Source organism: Carassius gibelio, chromosome B2 (assembly GCF_023724105.1).
Source record: "Carassius gibelio isolate Cgi1373 ecotype wild population from Czech Republic chromosome B2, carGib1.2-hapl.c, whole genome shotgun sequence".
Classification (NCBI taxonomy): Eukaryota; Metazoa; Chordata; class Actinopteri; order Cypriniformes; family Cyprinidae; genus Carassius; species Carassius gibelio.
In genome coordinates this window covers 29829522-29855556 of record NC_068397.1, presented here as the reverse complement: position 1 = coordinate 29855556, position 26035 = coordinate 29829522, and the positions used below count along the sequence as shown (strand labels likewise).

Genomic DNA, 26035 nt, shown 5'->3' with positions numbered 1-26035 from the left:
ATGGGTTTCTGTCCTCCTTGATGGGATGAAATTAATTCCATTCGTCTTGTCGTGATGAGCAATACATGGTGTTTTCCTTTTTTCTACAAATAGATATTCATAATATTTGCATCCACACATTCAGTTGGTGTCATTAGACAAACATCCAGTCAGTGTAATATTGTCCGTCAGTGTGATGTTGAGCTGAATCCAGGCAGTGAGTCTGTAAGAGACTTCAGTCTCAAAGGCTATTCAATACCTAATTACTCTCCTAATTTACTAAGAACACAGTCTGACGCATTGATTTGCGATTACTGTAAATAATACAGACACATCTGAAGTTGAGCTCATTTTCCTTTGGCAGCTCTAACGGATGTCCAACATTAAAGCAGTAGGCCGTGCTTTACAGTGATTTTACAGTGAATATAATATTTGTATGGCTTTATTTGTATACATCTGAGAAATCAGCTAAATAAAATAAAAGAGAAAATGGTAATTAAAGATAGAAAGCAGTTCTCTTTTTAAAAAACAAAAGATGGATAAAATATAGATATAACACAATGTTAAAAAATGATTAATTATATCAATATGACTATACTGGTTTCAGTATTTTTTTCTGTATGCATTTACAGTATGTATCTATTTTAATGTTTTAATTATTTCTATATGTGTTTCTTTTTTATTTTCATAAAAAATAGTATTATATCAAACTGACTATATTGGTATCAGTTATTTTGTATGTATTATTTAAAAAATATTTTTATTTAATTACATTATTTTAACATTTTAATTGTTAAATGTTTTTAATAATTTCTTTTTATATTTAATTTGATTGAATTAACTATTTTTATTGTAATATTTAACATCATTGTTTAATATAATATAATGATTTATTAAATCAACTAGACAAAACAAAGAGCAAAGGGCAAGTTAGGGTAGAAAAGTGCTTCTCCTTAAATCGAACATCCGCCTATCTTTAAAGATTACTTGTCATCTCATCACATTAATTGTCTCTAGATGCACTAATTCAGTCAGAAATGACCCACAGTGACTCTGTAGTTTGACAAAGCAAATCTCCTTGGCTCTTGTCATTGTTTTATGAAAGCCATGCGCTTTCAGAGTCAGTGTGCTGGAAAATCTTATACAATGGGTAGTAAAGCTTTATCTTTTCTATTTACCAGGTTCAGCGTGGGAGAAGTCAATACGACAGATTGGTTTTGAGAGGTGAGTCCAAGCACTTATTTTAATCACAAGCCTATAAACTGCCTTGGAAACATTTTATGAAAGTTTCATTTCATGCCTGTTTATCAAACTCTCACAGGTTTTTAATTGGAAATGTTTTTACTGCGTGAAGTCTCTTGGTCTGTCTTTTACAACTGTTTCTTTATAGAAAGACACTAAACCTGCAACAAGCACTGCAAAAACAACCCCGATTATTGATTGAGTTTTTATGGAAAGCTTTGAGGAGGAAAGGAGAGAGTATTGTTGCTACCAGAACGTTGAGCTATATGTCTATATAGTTTTGCACATTTTTATTTCCGTTTTAGATCTTTTTAAACAAGTTACACACACAAATAATATTAATAAAAAAAATAATAATAATAAACAACATAATGTATAATTATGATGATAATGATTATTATTTGTAGTAGTAGTAGTATATAAATAATAATAAATACATTGCATTTAATTTATTTTAATTTTATTTTAATAAACAAATTAAAGTATTTTTTTGTCTGTGGGGTTTAAGTAAAAAAATAAAACAAAAAAAAATAAATATGTAAAAACTAACATTATCAGTCAAAATAATAATATAATATATAATAATAATAATATATATATAAATGCACTGTATTTTTTATTAATTGTTTTAAATTCACTTTATCATTGTTTGATTGTTGTGAATATTTATTATGAATATTCTACTTCCTTTTCTGTAAACCACTTTGAATTATCATTGTAAATGAAATGTGCTATATAAATAAATTGGCCTTACCTAGAAAAATACGTAACCATTTAGTGATATGAATCTTCTGAATAGAAGAAGTACAGCCCAGTGCAACTAGTTTTGTTTTCTAGTGCGGTACTGTAAGGATATTGTTTTCCTTCAGTTTATTCCCAACACACAAAATCACTTAGAAGCGTGTAATATCTTGCAGAGATAAGAGGGATGTGTTTTCAGTTTGAAGTACTTCAGCAAACAGAGACGGATAACATTACGCTCCACTTACGCTGCGGCCAGCTGTCTGCCATCCAGCAGCACGGCTCCAAACTTCAGCCTCCAAACCAGCGCTTCCCCTGATGAACACCAAACCCAATTAAACCTGACCCACCGTTGACAGCCTGATTTTTCAAGGCCTATACCTTGATGTTTGTGTGCGCTAGCCTGACTGTGATTGTGTTAAGTGCGGTTTCCTGAGTACGGGAATCTACACCTGCACCTTTTTCCAAGCAGCGCTGGTCGGATGGCTCGATTCACCATAAGTGGCAGGAAGTTCGGCTGTAAACTGTTTATAATCCTAATTGACCTGTTAGTTGAGCGAAGGCATTTATCTGTGACATAACGGCCCGCTGATGTCTCTCTGCTGCACCGGGAATCATGAGCGAAATGAGGATGTTTAGGGTCTGAAAATCATCGATAAGAGACGATATTAAGAAGATAATTTAGTGGAAGAGAGAGATCCTGAAGACACATCCACCAAAATGGAAATTAAAATGATGCCAAAAGAGCTCTTAAAGCTGTTGTGTTTGTGATATGCAAATCACAATTAGAATTTATTAACGTATTGATTTTATCTAATTTGTATTATTTTATACATTTATATATATTTTTTTTAATGTTCAACAACTAATATAGAAATGAATGCAAAAGTTATTGCAAAAGAGGGTGAGATGCCTAGCAGTGTACGTAGTTTTATTTATAATCTGCAAAAAATCATTTAGAGACATCGAGACATTGCATTGAGTTTTTTCTCTTTTTTTTCTTTTTTTAATTTACAGTCTACAAACAATCACTCTGCATTTCAATAATTCAATAAATCATTTATTGTAAACCCAATACTTAAAATCAAGTAGTGAGCTTTGTTTTTTAACTGATATATTGGTAAGTCATCTGTTTACTCAATACTTAACTTAATATTCCTCATACAGGACTGTATCAAACACATCGTGAGAAGCCTGATGCCTTATGAAACATGCATTTCTGTTGTATTTCTAGATGCATGCATAACGCATGCTTTATTACCCCTCAGGACACATATAGTTTCTGACCAGATGAAATTATATATTATATATGCACATCAATCATCCATGCATCTTCGATTATTCGATTATATTTTCCTTCATTATAACGGTTTTTCTTTGTCTGAATGATCAACAATACACTGGCTCCTTCATTCAGACCTGTTTTGACTAATGCCCCCGACACAGACTAAGCACTTCAGGACTTCGTTTCACCCTCATGTGAGTTTCAGAAGAACCCAGTATGTGTTTTATGAGAAATATTTATACTCTTTTAATATGGTGCAAGTCTGATTTTATTGAAGTGGGTGGGGAGGATATAAAACGGCGCACAACAGATGTGTGAGAAGCTCGAGCTGGAAAATGCTGCCGGAAAAATCTGCGTTCTCACAAGTGTTTTCCGCCTTCACAGATGGCCTGCGGTTTAACAGGAATTCTGGCGATGCTAGTTTGTTTGTTATAGTCCCAATCACCTGTAACGTTCACGTGAATACTGCAAGAGAAATGTATGTGGAAGAATGATGCATCTGCTCCAGTAACTGTGTGCTGTCTGTGTTTGTAGTGTTATTGGTGCAGATGCGGGCAATGGTATCCGAGTCTTCCTGCCGGACATTGGGATGTTCATGGCCAGTCTGTCCGTGTGGCTGCTGTGCAGAAAGCTGGTCCACAAGCGTCCCAGTGAAGAAATGGCGCAGGACAACCATGACTTTGAGCCCGAGGAGAAGGTGGGTCATGCATGATAAATAACTCAAACACACACCTTCTGCTTGCTTCACACACCTGCACACAAACACTGAGCACACGTGCCATCCAGGAATTTGATAGATACATTCATGCACACAAATCTTATTCATTGATTAATCATGAAATTTTATAAAAATAAAGGATTTAATAAATAAAAAAATATATATATTTTTACTTATTAATACTACTACTACTAATAATCATTCTTCTTCTTCTACTAAGTTTATTATAGTAATTACAGTGCAACAATACATTTTAATTTATACATTAATAATATTTGTATGATATAGCTAGTATATAGCAACCAGAACATAATAAAAATAATAACAACAACAACAATAATAATAATAATAGTAATTATTATTATTATTATTAATTGAATAAAACTTAACAAATAAATATTAATTATTAAAACTTCAACAACAACAAAAACAACAAAAGCAATAATAATATGATAATAATAATGATAATTATAATAATAATTATTATTATTATTATCATCATTATTGTTATTATGTCTATTATCTAGAAACCAAACCCAATGCTAGAATTAATTCTTGTAGTTTCTAATTAATTATTTTATTTTATTTTATTTTATTTTTATGTGGTCCAGTATTTTTTAATAATAACTTTTGATTGACTTTTGTCCCAGATGATTATTTCTTACTGTGCTCATATCAGCCCATGCTTTCATTCTTCTCACATAATAAAATAATTTCAACTAAATCTACAGTATACTTAATATTTGATAAGTAGCAATGCAATAAACAGTATAACTTACGGTCAGCCATTTATTATTATAAAATAAATCAGTGCATGTATGTGTACAATAAGGACTATGCATTGTGTGTGGATGAATGAAAGTTTGCATGCATTGCCAGCTCAGTAGAAGTGTTGTTAAAGAACTTTACTGTGTGAAATGTCATAATCACATTTTTCTGAACTCCACCCAAGTAACAGCTTTCCAACCTTTTGTTTTCCCAGAGCGAAAGCCTTACAAAACTCATGTATATCATGAGAACAGGTTTATTACAATATAATATAGCATGAGGAGAAACATTTTTTTAATAGACTTGTAAAACAGCTCATAAGTAAATTCTAGCTTTCCTTGTTTACCAACTTGTTATCATAAGCTTTTTAATATCTATAGAAATGCTAAATAGCAACTTTTATCATTAGTCTTTGGTTTACATAACACTCCCAGAAAATCTTCTAAATGTTTGTTTTGTCAACTCTAGAGTACACTGTATAGATTAGAAATAAACTATTCACAGAACTGTTTTTTTTTCACTTTAAACACATCTGTATACCAGAAGACATTAATAAAGTTAAAGTTATTAAGAGACTCACTGGAGGTGTAAAGAATTGCCTGTAGAGAAATGCTGTAGCTAAACGTTTACTGCTGTTTATGTGCTACTGTGAACAGGAAGTAGTTTCCTGTGCTGAAGGCCATACATATGGAGCCATTAAAGTTAGATGATCTTATTATTTGAGTCTGAGATCAGAGTTAATCTGAACCAGATGAAACAATTTAAACAGACAAATGTCCTTAAAATGAACTTGTGTACTGCTGACTGCCTAATATTTGATCTAGTATATCAGACAGTGTATAGAAAAACATTGAGTCATTCATTTTTTTATTTTATTTTTGTACTGTCAATTGTATTTTTCATCTGTTTTATTTCAAGTTTAAAAAGTACTTTATTTATTTATGTATTTACTTTAAAGCAGTCATTAAAATTAAATAGTAAAATAAATTATTAAAAAATAAAATAAATAAATAAATAAAAATAAACAATAAATTAATTTAAAATGACATTTATTATTATTATTATTATTATTATTATTATTATTATTATTATTATTATTATTATTATTATTATCTGTTCTTTAGAAACCAAACCCAGTCTCAAACTCAAATTAATAATCATAAATTTAGTTACAATAATTGCAATTTATTTTTAATAAATAAATTATTCATTTATTAACCTAATAATAATATTATTATTAATTGTATTATTATTATTAGGACATATAATTCTAACACGTTTGTTTGTTTATTTAGTTAGTTATAACTATAAATTATTATAGACTAATAAAAATGACAAAAACTCAAACCTTAAAAATGTAAACAGAAAATATAAAAGCATGAAATAGTTAAACTGTTTATTTTTATTATTAACATTTCAGTTCATAAACATTTACACATCACATATGAGTTTGCATTCTTATGTTCCGTGATCAAACTCAGGAGGAGGATGACGAGAAAGTGGAAGATGATGAGGAGGAGGAGGACGAGATGCTCTATGACGAGGACTTTGATGCAGAAGACGAGGCAGAGGAAGAGGATGTGGACGGAGGAGGTCTGGAGGAGGAAGAGGAGGAGGAGGAGGAGGAGGTGCAGGAGAGCACAAAGATGAAGATTCTGCGCAGAGTTGCAGGAGTCGCAAATAAACTCAAAGAGATCATCGGTAACCTCATCACAACCGCTGGACAGGTGGTGGTCACCATTCTCCTGGGATTAACAGGTGAGCATGTGAGAGACATGTTTTCAGATACACCACCATTCAAATGTGTGCGATCCGTTTTATGCTATTTTTAAATAACCGATAGACTTTAGTTTATGTCACAACCGAAACCGTCATAAACCATAATTTGCATGAAGCTTCTCTTCTGATCCAAACGTCTTTTTTAAACATGATCCATGATTTTGCTGTCACTTTTGATCAGACGAATGAATAAAGTTGTGAATTACTTTAAAACGGTAGTGCAATAAAGCAAATTAGATCATTTTGCATTTAATATATTTTATAAATGTCATGCACATTTACATACGTTTCTGTGAATCAAAAGCAAATATAAAAAAAATACATTTTTAGCATTAAGATTTTTTTCTTCTTTGTATTATTGTTATTATTTATGTTTTATTCATTGGTTATACTCTGAAAACTTTACATATTATTTTGACTATTTTTTAAGTTAAATAATTTATTTATTAAATATAACAAATAATGTCACAATGCAAATGAAAAGTAGTGTAAAATATGAATGTAAAACGTCTAATCTGTCTGTGTTCTGCTCTCCAGGTGTCACGCTGCCCTCTCTGAGCTCAGCCGTCTACTTCTTTGTGTTTTTGGGGCTGTGCACGTGGTGGTCGCTCTGCAAGACCTTCGACAAGCTGCTCTTCAGCTGTCTGTGTGTCCTCATGGCCATCTTCAGTGCTGGACATCTCATCATACTTTATTCCAACCAGTTCCAGTTCCTGCAGGAGGCCATCAGCCTCAACGACAGCTACACCAGGTCAGAGCTTCTTCTTCTTTTTTATTTTTAAGCAACTGTTTCTTCATGTGATTCCAGACAGACTGATAATGATATGATCAGATCTTTGTGCAATCAAATTAGATAACATTTAACCTTTTTTTGTTTTGCAAATTGTATATGCAAATAACTTGCTCTGAAACTGGACTGCTGGGACTCTGAAATGATGCTTGCACAAAAGTGCCAGTAATGCTCATATAATATGTCATATCTTTAATTTCATCATATGCATATTAATCTGCATCTGCTGTGTGCTTTAAATAATGAATAAGAAGGAGAATACCCATCATGCCTTCAAGCGAAACACGGGCTTATTTCTTGCGTCAAAGGCCGGTCCAAAAGTCATACGAAATTAGCATCATTGATGCATTTCAGCCAAATGTCATGTATATGTTTTGTAATCATTTAAGCAACAAATTAACTAAGCATTGGATTCACAAGACCTGTGCATGCCCATCTCACATACGGTGGACAAAATGACAAAAGTGAGACTACTGAAAGGTGACCAAAATCATTCAGGTGTTTCTGTTAATCTTAAGTATCTCGATTCTTAAATCCTGAGATCAGTCTTTAGTCAGTGCTGGTTTCAGATGGGCAAATAAAGCTTCTCTAAACATGTTTTTCTTTATCACGAAATCCAGACAATAAATGGTGCTCTTTAATGTTGTGCGAGATCACTGTATCTCTCTGTGTAGTTCAAGCAGCATGCAAACCGATGATATTTTTATCTTTACTACTAGTTATAGCATGAATAAACATGAATGAACCTCAGTATATTGACAGCTACAGTGCATTTTACTTAAATGTGTAAATAAAACATTCATAAAATACTCAATGTTACTTTTACCTCAAGAAAGTTGTCCAGTGTTCATAGTTTGTTAGTGAGCTTGAGAAAAAAAACACTAGTGAGGAGCTTATTGTTACAAATGAGGTAGTGCTAAACGAAAGACAAAGAGCTTGAGGAAGATGGTGATTAAAATAAGGAGTTTACTAGATGACGACGGAGAATACAGACAATATACTACACTATAACAGCATTAACATAGACATTCACATTACATTCAGAAGTGTTAATACAATCACGGACCAGGGAGAACTGAACAGACAGGGTATTTAAGCACACAGAAGGTAATGAGGGAACTGGAGACAGGTGGGGAATAATCAATTAACCAAAACAAGGAGGAAGGTGACCATATAAGGAAACAGAACGTTCATAGATGTAACACTTATATTTTTTAAATGAAAAAAAACTTTTTTATTGAGTGTGTTTATTATCTATAATAAATAGTAGTTAAATATAAGTATCAAATTAATATAAGTCGGTAATTGTAATATTAAATTGAGGTGGTTGCTTTAAAGGATTACTACATTTTTTCCTCGTTTTTACCCACTGAGATGTTACCGTCTTCAGCTTTCTCTCTTGTGAGGCTGAAGAGATGTGTAACGACAGAAAAATAATTTAAAAATAAATAAATAAAACACACATATGTCATTTTTCAAAAAACAAAATAATAATAAAAGGAAACTCATGGTTTGTACTGTAATAAAAATAATACTGTTTTCTTTAAAGGCGGTACAACAAATGTACTTAATTTGAATGAAAATAAATGGAATGGTGTATCATTTTTCACTAAACCTGTCACAATGCACAATGCTATCCTGGTTAATTTGGCCATGCTGTTTAATTATGCTGCTTTTTAGAGTTGGTCTCAAGCCTGTGATGCCTTGAATGACTGCAACAAACAGAGCGGTGCTGTGTATTTCAGCACTATTGTCCTTCAGCTCTCATTTCCAGCTGTATTCTCAGATCTGTGTATGATCTGCAGGTGCTGATGGACTGATTCGGCACCTGTTCCTGCTCCGTCTCTCATGTCCTTGATGCTCTTCACGGCCATCGATTCCACCGACTGCGTTAGCTTCGGCTTTGAAAGGCCATTAGGTCTAAGTTTAGCAGAGCAGCCTTGTTTGAACTTTATTGTGGCCTCTTCTTTTGTCAGCAAACGTGTTTTGTTATTCTGTCTTATCTCTAGGTCCTTTGCGTTTCAGTCTTTTTCTACTTCCAATTTCATGTTTAATTATGTTACTTATTGTTTCTTTGCATAATGTACTTGTATTTGTTTTTAGTATGCACATTCAAGATGGTTTTATTAATATGAGAAGAACATATTACTGTTATTTACTTAATATATTACATCAGTTTTTACAGCAGAGAGAAGGTCTGATGTGTTTCCAATGTATTTCTCTGGGTGATTTCTAATCAATTCAATGTTTAAAGCCACTTTTGAGGTTTGCATTTCATTGTGTTTGCGGTTGTGATCTCAAGGTTAATTAAGTCAAATGAAACTCAAGTTAGAAGTGCATTGTGGTCCGATAAACTCATTAAACGCAAACACCCTGTTAACACTTACTTACAGTACACTGCAAAAGGCGCTGTTTGTCTTGTTTTCCAGTACGATTAACTACAATCTTAAGTCAAGATATATTTATTTGAGACAAATATCAAGGCTTTTTTTAAAGGTTTATCAAAATTAATTGACTTGCCTGAAATAAGAAGAAATATCTGACAATGGTTAAGAAAGATAATCTTGTTTTCCCTTTAAATTAAGTTGATTTTTCTGACACCACTAGCAGAACTTTTTTAGTTTTTTAAGCTAAAACTCACTTAATTTTGTTCTTATGTCTTTTTTTCCCAAATAAATGTATCATTCATTCATACATTCATGATTTAAGGTGTCTTATCCTGATATAAAAATATTTAAATATTTGTACCAGAAAACCAGACAAAAAATAAATAAATATATATATATATATATATATATATATAATTTTTTTTTATTCCCTTCCCTTGAATTCATGAATAGAAATAGCCCATAAACTCTCTCTTTTGTGCTATTCTTTATCAGTTTTTCTTTGTTAAAGCAGTTTTGAACAGTAGAAATATCAGTTATGTTTTTTGTGAAAGCAGTTTTAGCGTGAACGGCAGAAACAGCCGTTGTTGTGTAGTTAACGGTGATCCGGTTAGAAAAGACTGTGTCCTAATTGTAGTTGATGAAAGACTCGTCGCCTTGAACTGCGTGACTGTTGAGTAGCAGTGTTGACAGCCAGTGTTTTCACTTCACTTCCTGTTTTTCTCTTGGCATGGAGTGTGGTCATGTGATCAGTTCTGTCCCAGTCAAAGCATTAAAAGCCAAATGACCTGGTTTACTTTTCCTTCACAGTGTGTTTGGCATCTCCTCCATTGTTCGGACCGACTGTTCCTCGACCTGGAAGCTTGCTGTCAACAGTGGTCTGAGCTGGCACCATTTCGTCAATCCCATCATGCTCTTGGTCCTGTACTACACACTGGCCACCTTGATCCGTCTGTGGCTGCAAGATCCCATGATCATGGTGAGCCTAATGTCACTTCAAGTGAAGAATGTACTAATATTTTAACATTTATTATTTATTATTTGAATTTACACACTGCCAAAAATCATTATTTTAATGATATTATTAGTTAAGCATTATCCTTTAAATATTATACTTTAAATTATTTTTGTCATTGTCATTTTTATGTTTTTAAGCTTCACAAAATTTGATGTATGGATACAAAACAAATTACAGTGACGAAAACATTTATTATTAAAATAAAAGTATATTATTGTGTTTATTTAATGTCAAGCTTGTCTCAATTTAATGCACTTTTCATGCACTTTAATAAAATTAATTGATTAGAATATATATTAAGAGATTTTACAAAAGGCAAACAAAATATCCAGGACTGAGAGAAAAGCCTATTGATCAATTAACTATTAGTTTCAAGAAGACATTTTTAGTTAATTTTCGTTAAAATAAAGAAATATGCTATATTTATTAATAAATAAATAAATCTAAATATTCCTTAATGAATTTAAGTCAAGTGTGTGTATAATATGCTGTGGCTTATTATTATTAATCTAAAATTAAAATAATTTTTGTTAACTTAAATAAAATAAATTTTACCTAGGCTACATACAACAAAATTATTAAATAAAATAAAAATGTAAAAACAGTTTATAAAATGTGTGTAGCTCAAGTGGTAGAGCATTGCGTCAGCAAGCGCAAGGTTGGGGGTTCGATTCAATAAATATTTTATTTAATAAAATAAAAATGAATAAACTATGTAGACTTTTAAAACAAATAAATTATTATAAAAACACATAAGAACATTTAAGAAACTTTCAAAAAAAAATTATGTATATATATAATAGTATTTCAGTCTTGCTAAAATAACACTGATGTGAAGATTTATAATGTTGATTTGATATCAGTCACCTTTTTCCTCATCTGTCCACATGCTGTCGTGACTTTAAAGAGCGCTCAATAAACTCTGTCCTTCAAAACCTCACATGCCTGAGCTTATTGATTCACATGCCTCTAGGTTTGATCACAGCATGATTTTCTTGTCGCTGTAAATCTAAGCGATGAGAATAAAGATCGATGATGAATCATAAATGCTGTTACGCCTTCATCTGATAAAATAATGATTAGTTCAGTGTTGTTGTTTTCATCTTATGACTCCATTAAGCGTGTTTATCATCTTCAGCGTTTTCATTCGCAAGCTGCTCCAATGATACATGTTTTAATTCCCTCCACGCTGCTCGCTGAATATGTTTCTGTGTTTATTGATCTTTCTCCAGCAAGAGAGTGAGGAAGAGGAGATAAACGAGGGAAATGAGACCGCGGGAAACAGCTTCGTTCACTCGTTGATTGGGAAGCGGCTGCTCTGGTGGAAAGCGCATCAGAAAACCGAGGAAAGAAATGTGAGGAAATCTTAAATTCAGGAAATGTCTTACAAGGTTAACTTTTAACTCTTAATTCAAATATTTAATTTTAGAGGTCGCAATGTAAGTCTGAAATTAGCATGGATGTAATCTAGTGAAACAAAAGCTTACAAAATACACTTTTAAGTATTTGTATTTTATTGTACTTTATATCTATTTGTGTCTTTAGATTTGAATTACAATACATATTTTCAAAAGCCATTTTTATCTCCATTTTAGTGGCACTTACATGTGCTTAATGTTACAGATGTATATCTATCTATATTTTGATTTTTTTTTTTGAGGAATTTGTTTATATATCATTTAAACTCATATTAAAATGATTTATAATTTTTTTAAAAGCACTGATTTATATAATGTTTTAATAAAAAAAAAAGTAATTTTTTATTTGAGTGATAGAAACGTTTTTAGAAAATAATCAGAACATAAAGCCAGATTCTAAATTATTGTTTCATTTTGCTGACATATTAGAGTTAAATGATTTTATAGAAGTGATTTTGGATATTTCTTTTAATCGCTCCATAAATCATAAAAAATTTTGGTGAAAAAAAAAAAAATGTCATCATGATTTTAGGAGTAAAATGTTATATAAATCAGTGTGAATTGATATATGAACAAACCCCTCAGTAAAAAACCTTCAGAATATAGAGAGGAACAAAACTTTTAAGTTTGATGTTTAAGTGCAGCTGAAGTGGAGAAACAAACTCACAGTCTTTAAACATATGCATTTTCAACCATGTTTTTTTAAGAATAAAATGTTATATAAATCAGTACGAATGATACATCAATTAAACCCTTCAATACAAATATAAAGAATATAGTTTGGTGTATGTAAGTGCTGCTGAAGTTGAGATAAAAACTTGCAGCCTTTAAACATATGCATTTTCACCATGCTTGTAGGAATGAAATGTTATATAAATCAGTGTGAATGATATTTGAACAAACCCCTGAGTAAAAACCTTCAGAATATAGAGAGGAATAAAACTGTCAAGTTTGATGCATGTTAAGTGCAGCTGAAGTGGAGAAACAAACTCACAGTCTTTAAACATATGCATTTACACCATCCTTTTAGAAATAAAATGTTATATAAATCAGTGTGAAAGGTTTATGAACAAACCCCTCAGTATAAATATTTAGAATATAGAGTGGAATAAAACTGTTACATTTAGAGTATGCAAGTGCAGCTGAAGTGGAGAAAAAATGAACAGCCTTTAAATGTACACATTTTCAACCATGTTTTCTTAAGTATAAAATGTTATATAAATCAGTACAAATAAAGTATGCACAAACCCATCAATAAAGATATTCAGAATATAGATAGGATTATAACTGTACAATTAAGTGCATGTAAATGTTGATGAAGTGGAGATAAAACTCATTTTGAGAAAACATGGCCTGTTACCCTTGTGTGTCAATTAAAAAAAGTTACACGTCAGTTCATAGAGGACAAAAATAGTAACATTTTTAAGCTTATGCAAATTAAGCAATTTTTATATAAAATATATATTTTATAAAACATGTTGAACATAAAAATTGCTAGAGAATCATAGCCACATATATCTGAACAAGTTTGAGGTCGATATCTCAAAAAAATAGCTTTTAGGAAGATTTTATTTGGGTGTAGTACCAAACATTTCTAATTAGTTTCCAGCAGAGCTCTGTTGGCATACACAGTGGTGAGATTTGTGTTTCGCAGTACAGTATCATTTCTCTCTCTCAAACATAAAAGGTGCACACACACACACACACACACACACTTTTTATAAGGACACACACAAACACTCTGACATCCACACCAACACACCCACACAATTATAGCTGCATAATTTATCCATCTGGCTCTATTATACAGCAAAAGCAGAAAACAGATTTTTTAAATAAAAATATATATTCTCTTTATAGGCCAAACCTTTAATTTCTGAAGCCTTGCCAACAGAACGAAAGCTTATTAACAAAGACTGCATCATTTTATAACAAAATGGCCCTTGGATTCAAAAATTGCATTTTTGATTGGTTTCAAGGAGGACATTTTTGTCCGCAAGGTCCTAAGAGGAACCTTTTTTTGTACCTAGTGTAAAATAGATTTATTAAGCGATTGGGAAATATTAGAATTCCAATAGAAATACATGCATGTGCCAAAATTTATGCAATTGGCATCAACACAGACAAAATGATTAAAAAAAAGTCGCACAAGGATTAAAGATAAGTATTGAAATTAAATTCTACAAATGCAAATGGATAAAGTGCAATAATGTGAAAACTTAAAAGTGTATTGTGGGTGTTTTTATTCCACTAGTCTGTAACAACACAGTATGAAAAGCCAAGTATCACAATATTGATTAATGCATAATTATTATTTATTTTGGCTGTAGCGTCTTGTCCATGTTCTCTTCAACTTTAGCGTCAGCATTAAAGGTTTTTTAGCTCGCCTCGTTCTGAGTGCTGGTCTTTATCTGTGAATAGTGCCGCTGTACTTTGCTCTGCTCAGCGCTGATGTTAGAGAACAGCATAATGTTATCGACCCTCCTGTGCTCATCAATACATTCACCTTGCCCCGTCTGCTGTCGTTCTTTCTCTCTTTCTCTCTCTCTTTAGCTAATCTCCACTCAGGACGGGTACAGCACCTCGGAGGTTTGCTATCACTGTGGTTTTGCCAAGTCTTATATAACTCTGTGTCTGCAAATTTTAACTGTAGACAAATAAAGTGGGATTGTTTTGAGCTTTTAGCGGCTAGTTTCTGTGTGTACGCTGCTCTTGATGTGGCATGATCCAGTGGCTTTGGGATGAAACACGATCTCTCTGGGTGAATCTCCAAAACGTTCAACAGAAAAAAAAAGAAAGCCTCCCCACCCCTCCAAATTTTCGTGACTAGTTGTTTTGTAAATCTCATTAAATTACATTTCCCTGCATATATATATAGTTATAAATATTAAATATGATGCAATATATTGTGGAATTTATTTCCAAATTTACATATTATTAAAAAAATATTATTATAATAATAATAATATAATTTGTTTTAATAATAGCATTAAATTGATATTAATTGCATATTAATTAATTATTGCAATAAAATATACTATCTTATTTTTTTTTGTTAATTATTCTATTTATTTATTTTTGCATTCTGCCAATACGAATTTGTAGCGAGAAGTTGTGGTTGATTGATATATCACAAATCAATATGAATATATTGCTTATTTGTTTAACTTTTTGGTTTTGTGAGATTCAACCATTTTGACAAGCAATTAACAAGATTTTTGCACACTTTAACTGTGACACCACATGTGTTAAATCTAGATGTACTGTATGATTATTTCATTATAGTATAAAATTATAATAATAATAATAATTATAAAAAATATATTGCATGCTGTATTTGAATTGCTTTTAGACTGATATTAGTTATTTTCTGAACAGATAACATGACCTGTCCCTTGTGTCATTTTTGTGTGTGTGTTTTGCTATAAAGGTAGCGGTGATAAACTCAAATGGGACGTCATTTGATTATGTCTCCGCTGTGCCCATTGACAACGGACCGGTCAGTCTGGACATTTACTCAACTCCTCAGTACAAAGTGGACCAGCCTGTCGAATTCGAAGGTGAAAAATAATAATTACACATCCATTAATATCTTTGAACTGAAACACCTAATAAAAACAATTAAACTGAGAACTGTATATTCTACCTAGGGTTATCATAAAAATAGAACCATAAAAAATAATATTTGTTACTTAACATAAACGTGAACTAAATTAAATTATTAAAAATTATTATTCATAATATTATTAATAACAAATATATAGACATACTTAAAAAAATGCCAGGAATATAAATGGCAGAAATGTACAACCAAATGACTAAACTTAAAAAAAAAAATATTGTAAATGAGAACTGAAATGAAAACTAATTCAAACTGTTAATAAAAAAACTATAATAGTATCTCAATAATAATAAAATAAGAGGTTCTATCGGTGCTATTCGAGTCTATGGAAATATGTTTAACAACAATTAGATGAGAAGTGGATAATAAAAGCCAGATTATAAACAAAGTGCAGTAAACTGTTCTGTTCTTCTGTTATCATCTAGTTTATTTGATACCAAGGCTGGACAAAAAAATTAAAATACAAACCCAAACACAAAAAAACCTGTTGAAAACTGGGGCAAATGCAGCGACAGTGTCTTCCTCAAAAGAGCTCATTGCACTATAACCTTATTACTTTTTAAACTTAGACTAACTTAATTAAAATCTCACCTCTGTCTGTGGCTGAGACTAGTTCCCAAGTTAACTAATATCTGATCATTCACTGAGATTTTTCTTAAAGGGGTCATATAATGCTCATTTTCCACAAGTTGATATGATTCTTTAGGGTCTTAATGAAAAGTCTGTAACATAATTTGTTTAAAATTTCTCAATGTTAGTGTAAAAAACTATTTTTTTACCCAGTCAAAAACAGCTCTTTTCAAAACAGGCTGATTTGTGGGATTCTCCTTTAATGCTAATGAGCTCTGCTGACTCCGCCCCTTTCTTCTGATCTGCTCTCTATGAGACAGTTTAATTTAGCCACATTCATAGTGAAACTTGCTAATTAGCACATTATTAGGAAAGGGGATTTTCAATGATTCATTTAAATACATTATACTCACTGCTGGAGGCTGGATCATGAAGGATTCGCATGAACACATTTAAGTAGATCAAGGGCGCATTTCTTTCAATTCTCCAAACGTAAGTTAATCCTCTGCGATTTCAGTCGCTCAGATGTCGGGAGTAAATGACTAATGCTATGTTCATTATTACATCCAACAACAAAACACCTCAATCACTTAGGAGTCATGCTCGTCTGCATCTCAGACTGATGACGGTCACTCAGGGCGGGTCTGAGTTAAGACACAAGTCCAGTCTGTGCTGAAACGCTGCTGTCAATCAAACAATCGTGGGAGGGGCCTCCGACCATGTGACGCCACGCACACGGTCAGAAAGCTCGATTTGAGAAAGGGGAAAACATTTAATGAGATTACAGAAAAACCACTTGCTGGATTTTTATCATTATAGGGTGGTTGTGTACACACACTGCCAACACACATTTCAGTTCAAACAACTTGTAAGAGTGCATGGAGCATTATATGACCCCTGTAAGTGAACAAATAGAAAGACTATTGTTTTAATGCTCCACACAGAGAAGACGGATGAAAACACGAATGAGATCTTGGACTCACAGCTGGAGGAGGAAGAGGAGAAGACAGATGCAGAAGAGGAAGAGGAAGAAGAGGAGGAAGAGCAGGGTGGACCACCAGGAGCTCTTGTGAAAGTGTTCAAGTTCATTATGAAGCAGAGCTACATCTGTGCTCTTATTGCTATGATGGTGAGAAGGTCAAAGTTCAAAGGAGGTTAAAGGGATAGTTACCCAAAAATGTATATTATTTTTAATTTACTCACCCTCAGGCCATCCAAGATGTAGGTGATGTTTTATTTCTTCAGTATTTTTAGCAGAAAGCGTTGTCCTTGGTGGTACATAAAATGTAAAAGTCAGCAGTTACTGGTTTTTAGACAAAAAATGCATTGTACGGAAGGATTTTCCGGACTATTTTCAAATGGAATTGCAAATTGTATTTTCATTTGCGTTTTCAAAATGTGGATGCATAAATTGTAACATAATCCAAATGCAATTGCAAATCTTGCATTGCCGTTTGCATTTTCGCTTTCGCGAATGCACAGTGAGTGCCAAATTTCAAATGAAAAAGCAAAGTCCATTTGCAAATGCAATTCTCATGTCTTACGAGATACGAGCCTGTCATATTTAAATAGCACATTTGCTTTTTCACTCTCTCTGCACTGTGCATGTAAACTGCCAAAACACAAATGGAATCGCAATGCATTTTGCATTTGAATTTCCGACGTCTACACGGAACCCTGTCAATCAAGTGACAGGGGTGGGGGCCATTTTATTGGGCGTGTTTGCATTTGCATTGGTACATTGTTCAGTCCTGCTCTGTTCACACTGAAAATAACTGTACTGTGTGTGAACGTAACTGTATTAAGGACTCAGATTCTGCTGCTGAAAATAATCTTCCCCGTTTGCCTGAGGCTCTTGATTATACACATAATAATGCTGTAAACACTGTTCAGTTTCTTGCACAGACTGATCATTTCACTTCATAAGACTTCAGTATATCGTCAGGAGCCACTGGTATTCTTTTTGTGTTCTTTGATATGTTTTTTTTTTAGATGTTTTTTTTAAACGCTAGCCACTGAATTCCATTTTATGAATTACCAAGTAACTGTTTCTGCTAATGCAAGAAAAAAAATAATCTACATGATTTTTAGATGGCCTGAGTGTAAGTCAATTAACAGCAGGTTTAAATTTGTAACTATTCTTTTGAAGTTCAACATTAGATTTTGAGTAGGAAGAGAAACATAAAAATATGAACCATGTCATCTCCTCATCCATCTTTCTTCATTCCTCAGGCGTGGAGTATAACGTACGTGAGCTGGCTGACGTTTGTCTTTCTGCTGTGGTCCTGTACTCTGTGGATGGTGCGTGACCGGAGGAAATACGCCATGATGACCTCGCCGTTCATGGTGGCCTATGGGAACCTCCTGTTGGTCCTTCAGTATATCTGGTGTTTTGAGCGCTTGGATCCAGTGCCGGGTTTCTTTCTGAAGATGGAGGTGCCCTTCACTGAACTGAGCACCAAGGTAACCATTATACAATGAACTGCATGATTTTACATTTTCACTTTAATCAGGCCTCAACAATTGGTACAGGTTCTGTTGTATACATCTTTAAAATATGTATTTAATATGTATATAAAATGAATTTCATTTGTATATTTTGTTTTAGCGTAGATAAAAACAAATACAAATAATGCACTTTTATTTTTAGTGCCATTTAAAATAACTCTTTTCTAAACTAATAAAAAAAGGTGCTTAGTCATCAAATATGATTGCTTCTAAATTATTAATAATGCTGGTTATTATTATCAATGGTAGAGTTTTTGAAATGGAAATCTTTTCTAACATTATACGTGTCTTTTCTGTTAATTTGATCAATTTTGATCTGTTCTTGCTAAATTATTTATTATTTACAATAATCCAATAATAAGACGTTAATATCGTGGTGTATATTAGATGCATAATTGTCTGATTTTGTAAAATTGTGTACAGTATATTAATATATATATTACCTATAAAGCAACAGAAGAACTCCTGTGTGTCTCCTATCAAAATACAACAGGTGTTTGACTTGAAGCATATTCTACAGATAATTTATTAAGTTTTTTATACTACAGTAGGAGGACAAGCTGAATGGGCTTTACCACAGCACATAATGCCGCGGCTGTGACACGACATTAACTGAATTCAGTTGCATGCACATTTTTATACTACAGTAGTTTATAAGTTTATAAGTAGTTTATAGTTTATACGTTAATACGTTTTTTATACTACAGTAGGAGGACAAGCTAAATGGGCTTTACCGCCGCACATAACGCCGTGGCAGTGCCGCGACATTAACTGAATTCAGTTGCATGTTAAAATAAGTTGCTTAATTCATAAAATGGAATTCAGTGGCTACTGTTTAAAAAAATAATAATTTGCCAGGTGCCGCAAAGGGATGAATTTTGAACTGACTGTAATATTAAATTGACGGATTGTAAACTAAGATGAAAGGACAAGTAAAACATCAATAGCATTATATTATAACATTATATAACTATAATTATAATGCAACCCCATGACAGTTAGAAATTTATAAAAACCCTTATTGTTGATACATTTCAGTCCATTCTAAATCAGTTTTTTTGCTGAAACCCAAAATTAGGTTTGTACAGAGCATTGTATTAACGTGTGTTTTGGGCCTTGTGACTGTTTTTAGGTTCTGTGTCAGCTGAGTTTCTGGCTTCTGCTCAGACAAACTTTGATGGAGAGACAACAGAAGATGGAAGAAGAAGCAGCTCTTTGTGACGTCCAAATAGATGAGCAGAAAAAAGGTGGTGTCCTTTTTGTAACATACAGATTCAACCCTTTAATAGTCACTGCAGAAAATCTCTCCTAGTTGTTATATATTCGTAAAGAAATAACTTTCCATGTGGGTTGCAGAGGAAGAAAAAGAGCAAGAGGAAGAGGAGGGGGACGAGAACGACCTGATGCATGTGATTGGGAAACTAGTGATGGCTCTGCTGGTGAAATACTGGATCTATGTTTGTGGAGGAATGTTCTTCTTCGTCAGCTTCGAAGGAAAGATGGTCATGTACAAGATTATCTACATGATGATGTTTCTGTCCTGCGTGGCTCTTTATCAGGTGCTGCACTGCTGTCTAACCATAGAAAGCCTAGACACCACAAAAATAAAAGATATATTTTTTTATGCAAAATAAAAAACTATATGTATTCATAGAACTTACAGTAAAATTTGTAAAAAAAAATAGGCTTAATTTTATTCATATACAGTACTGTAGTTCAACCAGAAATGTATGTGTGTAATCTTTAAAAATATATTTTTTATAATGTATTATCTTTATTTTATTTTATTTTATTTTTTGCATCAAATGAAGCCTATTTTATATATTTTGTTTAATATATAAAAAAATAATATATATATAATTTATGTAAATATAATTGATTATTATTATTTTATTGCATTTTTGCATAAAAGATGTCTGTTTTATTGCAAATATCATTTGTTTAAATATAATGCATATGTATAAATATATATGAGCTATATACCCAAAAATGTTATGATAAAATGGATTCGAACTTACATTTTTGGATGCACTTTTCTTCTGAAGGTATTTGACAGAGCGTTTTTTTCTCCTCAGGTGCATTATGAATGGTGGCGCAGGATCCTGAAGTACTTCTGGATGTCTGTGGTGATGTACACCATGCTAGTGCTCATCCTAATCTACACCTGTCAGTTTGAGAACGCCATCGCTACCTGGACCAGAATGACGGGGATAAGAGAAGAAGGGTGAGTTTCGAACCTCCTTAGATGTGTTTGATCGGTTGAAACCATACCATGCAGATCCCGGTCAGCTCTATTGTGGTGCATTAAACTTTGAATACGACTAATTTGAGGTGCAGAGTATTAGATTCAGGCCAAAATGAAAGTCAGATTAATGCAGTAATAGTTCTCTGTTTCTCTCTCAGACTGAAAGCCATGGGTCTGGAGAAGTACATCCTCTCTGATCTGTTCACCCGTATCTTCATCCCCACGTCCTTCCTGCTGGTCTGCATCCTGCACCTGCATTACTTCCACGACCGCTTCCTGCAGCTCACCGATCTCAAAGCCGTCATCAGCAAAGAGCAGAGCACCATTTACAGGTGAGAGACAGGAACAGGAAGTCACATCTGATGTCTAAACACAAATGCATGCCTGTGACCACGTCAAATCAACCATTTTCTTAGTGAAATAATCACTTTATCATTTCTAATGATTATTATTATTATTGTTGCCATTGCTCAGAATTATCATTAAAACATTATATAATAAGTCATTATTATTCATGCATAAAATTATTATTATTAAAACATAATATTTTATAGAATCATTTTGATAATTGTGTGTTTTGTTACATTGCAATAGCAATGTCTTGCTGTAGTATTACTGTGCTCCTACTGAAGGAGTTTGTTTCATTCTCATTCCTCGTTTCCTCATTTCTTCATTTCTCTTCATTCATGATCGTTCTCTCTCTATTGAATCTGCAGCAGTGTCCTTCTTGTTGTATCTGTTAAATGCTGCCAGTCATCAGTCTTATTTATGCAAATCCATTTCTGATTTTAACCAATCATGTGCTCCCGTCTTTCCCCTGGCGTGCCTCACCTCTCAGCTATACTAAAGTCAGTGGTCGTATCTATCTGATCGTGGATAGGTGGGTGACTGCTTGTCTTTCTCTGGCATCCATGGAAATAACAGCCAATGTTCACCTTTTCCCTGAATTCCCACAATCCCTCTTTCTTCTCACCACTGTACACTCTTTTCTCTCTTAATGATAGCTCTTTTTTTTTAAGGTTCGTTAGATTCCTGAATAGATCCAAAAATGTATGATGTCTCACTTTAACTTCAACGTTTTATCAAAGTCAACATGAAACCGCATTCAAAACCATTTTATTTCCGTGTAGCATTCAATGAGGATGAAAAAATCCTTGTATTAACGGTTTATTTTATTCGTCGTTAACTGATTGGAACGTCTGATGATTACCAGCACGTCAAATTGCTGTTACAGTATTGCTGTATTTCTATTACATTTAACGGGTGCTAAAAGACTTGTTTGTAATATTTTAGAAAGGCTACTTTTCCTTCAACAGCAGCCTAAAATACTAACTAGAACGATGTTTGGCTGTTTGTTAACTGGTGTCAGTAATAGTAGCTGAATTAAAAATGAATGATGAATCTAAACGTAGTGTTTACAATGATCACTAAAAATTGTGTTTATATCTCACAAGCTTCATGTGCAATGTGCACACTGCACCAATAATCAGTTTCCCGCTGTTTGCACATGAAATTATCTTTATGCTTCTTTCGGTTCGATTCAAGTGTTTACATGAAGGCTTTTCTCTTCGATCGAGCCACCAGTCCGATTACTATCAGATTATTTGGTTGCACGTTAACTAGATAGTGTAGTGTTATTCAAATACTGTTATATCATTAATATATAAAAGACTGACAGTTACCATAAAATAATCAAAACAGATTCACAGGAAATAAAAATAGTTATAAAAGCAAAGAATACAAATTACAGAATATTTACGTAAAATGTATAAAAGCATTTAAGAATAAAATTTACTAAACTTTATTTGTTTTTGATATTTTTATCTAGCTTTATGTAGCTTTTAATGTATTCTCTGTTTCTGTATTAGTTCTTTTAACTTTAGTCTGTTTTTTTAAGTTTAAGTTTTACATCTAATATTTGTATTTTATTTAGTTGCAATTACTGACAATGTTTTATTTTTTTAACAGTTTAACAATAACAAAACGTTAGTTCATAGGTGGGTTATTTACTTTGATAATTTTTAAGACATTTGTTTGTTTGTTTGTTTTGAAATAACATTTATGGCTACAAATGTCTATCAAAATGCTAAATAGGGACGGTTTTGATTTCATGTTGACTTTAATCCTCTGCCTGCTCAAATGCATCCCAGAAAGTCCTTCTTGAGCCGCTTGACATCAGCGGTATATCCTGACGATAGTCCTGCTCTCAGACTCAGGGAATGAATCTCCTCAGCATGTCTCTGAAATGCACGTCCTCTCCTCCTCAGAGAAACTCTCTGTCCCTCTTTCTCTGTCTCATCTTACAGTAATCTTCAGTTGTGTGAAACATTTCATTGCTTTGATTCCGTATATTTCCATTCTGTAAATTGCTTCAACAGCATCAAGCAAAAAATCTCTTCTCCTCAGAGCAAGTAAGTGTGGTATAAACAAGGTAAAGCTTTGACATGAAATCAATCATCATGCAAGTGTTTAAACCCTTCATAGCAGCAAGACCATCCAGAAGAGTCCATCGCACTAAAGTCTGACTGCTGAAATATTTGTTTTGGTTTTTTGGTCACATGATTCATGTATGGCAGACATATGCATTGCTTCTTTAAAAAATAATAATGCAATCCAGCTTGTTCCTTACGGATCTAATGCACACGGCATCCATGTTTTCCACCCAAACCCTGCCTGTGGAATCCTGATTCAAGGTTTATTAGACACTAACATTCAAATATCTGTTTTACACCCAAACCGAGCTAACTTGATCAGCATGCTATCTAAGGTCAGGAGAGGTATGGGTGGTTCATCAATTACAAGATCTTTTCTCTGACTTTAAAAGATTTTAAAGACAAAATGCTTTAAAGAAACACAATTTAAAAAAAGAATAATAATAATTCTAGTTTTAATTCAATTTTTTCAATATTTTTTTCTAATTTTTGTGAGTGTCAAAACATTGAATTTCACAGAATTTCTTTATTTTGCTTTACATTAGAATTTCAAGGCAATTTTTAGAATATTTTCTTAAATACATCTAAATTAAATTAAATTAAATTAAATTAAATTAAATTAAATTAAATTAAATTAAATATATAATTTGTTTTTAAATAATCACTTGTAAGTAGTACTGTCATACCAATATTTTCTTAAATGCATCTAAATTAAATTAAATTAAATTAAATTAAATTAAATTAAATTAAATTAAATTAAATTAAATATATAATTTGTTTTTAAATAATCACTTGTAAGTAGTACTGTCATACCAAGCATTTTATTATTAAATTTCTATAAAAAGCTTTTTTTTTTTAATGATGAAAATGAAAAGCAGAGTGATAGTTTGAAAAGCCAAAATGTATTTTAATTTTTAAATCCATCTTTATTTGGTATCATCATTACAATAGGTAATATTTGACCATTTTTAATTAAGAAATTATGCATTTGTAGAAATTCAAAACAGATGTACAGCAGATGTGTTGTATTAGCGTGCAAATCCAACTTTTTGCTCATAAAGTGAAGAATAAAAATCCACTTACGTAAAGGAGACTGCTGAAGGCTGTTATCAGATCTTTATGAAGATTCGCTCTAATTGAAGAATCACTCATATGTCACATGTATACTGTAAATGAATGAAGCAGCGTGTGTCTTTCTCTCCTAATGCACTCTTCCTGATCTCCAGACTGGCTCATCCTGACGGGAGTCTGGCGGATCTGACGATGATGAGCACATCTCCAGAGCCGCTGCTGAAGGAGGAGAAGGAGAGAGAGTCCATGGACAAGGTGCTGGTCGTGGACTGTGTGGAGGAGGAGGAGAAGAAGAAAGAGTCTCTGTCCATTCATTCAGCTCATCTGTCCAGTCAGGAGGACATTCAGCAGTTCAGTGCCACCACAGATCCAGAACTGCCCTCAGAACAGAGCTCAGGTACTGCAGACCAGTCCAAACTAGTCTAGTGCAGTCAGGTAATGTCTGTCTATCTGTATATGTATATGTGTATACAGTATATAAATGTATGCAGCCTATGTATTGTAGCCCTGGAACACACAACCAGTCTTAAGTCGATAGGGGTATATTTTTAGCAATTGCTAAAAAAACATTGTATGGGTCAATATTTTAGATTTTTTTTTTTTATGCCAGAAATCATTAGTAAAAGTAAAAATCATGTTCCATGAAGATACTTTGTTAATTTCCTACGGTAAATATCAGAGGTGTGGACTCGAGTCATGTGACTTGGACTCGAGTCATATATTTGATTACTTCAGACTCGACTCGACAAAATGTACAAAGACTTGCAACTTGACTTGGACTTTAACATCAATGACTCGCGACTTCACTTGGACTTGTGCCTTTTGACTCGAGAAGACTTGCTACTTCCCATGAAAAATTTCACATGGCCGTGCCGCTCTCAGTGTATAAGCAGAGAGCACGTGCGCTGCCTGCACGACATCCAATCAGTGTAGTCACATGTTGGTTTTATTCGACAGCATCTAAGCAGGCACATTGCAAGAGAACCACTGAAGCGCAACAACGCGCCAGTTGGCAAAATGATACCAAAGATAGTTTCGTTTGGCTATAAAAATTACGAGGTAGTTGACAAAAAACGAGTTGCAATTTGCTAAACATGCTGGTTGAAGATTACAGATGGAGCTGCCACAACGTACAACTTTGTTCGACACCTGAAGTTGCACAAAGAAAGGTAAGTTTTGAACGAATGCTAAGCACCTTATCGGATGTACAGTACTGTATCAACGAGACAGTAAACGCACATCTCCCTTGCTGGTTCATGCTAACAAAAATAGGGATTTTTGAACCCGAATTATATGAGGTACATGAGTGTAGCACACTCAGAGGGAAAACCTCGCCAACATCATGTCAATGTCCGTTTTAAAGTACCATTTCTACCTTGCTGCTAGTCGGATAAACACAAATGCATATCTCAGTCTCTCCAACACACATGAGACAAAAACATTTTTTTGTTGAAATTTAAAT

The 26035-nt window shown here is 33.0% G+C and overlaps 1 protein-coding gene across 1 annotated transcript in view; it reads left to right on the top strand.

Annotated features, from left to right (window-relative positions):
• LOC127951613 (piezo-type mechanosensitive ion channel component 2-like) overlaps positions 1 to 26035 on the top strand; it is an 81758-nt gene that overhangs the window by 18591 nt on the left and 37132 nt on the right. Inside the window, exons 4-18 of the mRNA XM_052549594.1 lie at positions 1161 to 1203; positions 3782 to 3944; positions 6215 to 6491; positions 7050 to 7263; positions 10500 to 10668; positions 11940 to 12062; positions 14679 to 14714; positions 15556 to 15685; positions 17262 to 17446; positions 18550 to 18780; positions 19958 to 20072; positions 20182 to 20384; positions 20901 to 21049; positions 21229 to 21402; positions 24729 to 24970. Coding sequence (XP_052405554.1) covers positions 1161 to 1203; positions 3782 to 3944; positions 6215 to 6491; positions 7050 to 7263; positions 10500 to 10668; positions 11940 to 12062; positions 14679 to 14714; positions 15556 to 15685; positions 17262 to 17446; positions 18550 to 18780; positions 19958 to 20072; positions 20182 to 20384; positions 20901 to 21049; positions 21229 to 21402; positions 24729 to 24970 — 2454 coding nt within the window. The remainder of the gene's footprint in view (positions 1 to 1160; positions 1204 to 3781; positions 3945 to 6214; positions 6492 to 7049; positions 7264 to 10499; positions 10669 to 11939; positions 12063 to 14678; positions 14715 to 15555; positions 15686 to 17261; positions 17447 to 18549; positions 18781 to 19957; positions 20073 to 20181; positions 20385 to 20900; positions 21050 to 21228; positions 21403 to 24728; positions 24971 to 26035) is intronic.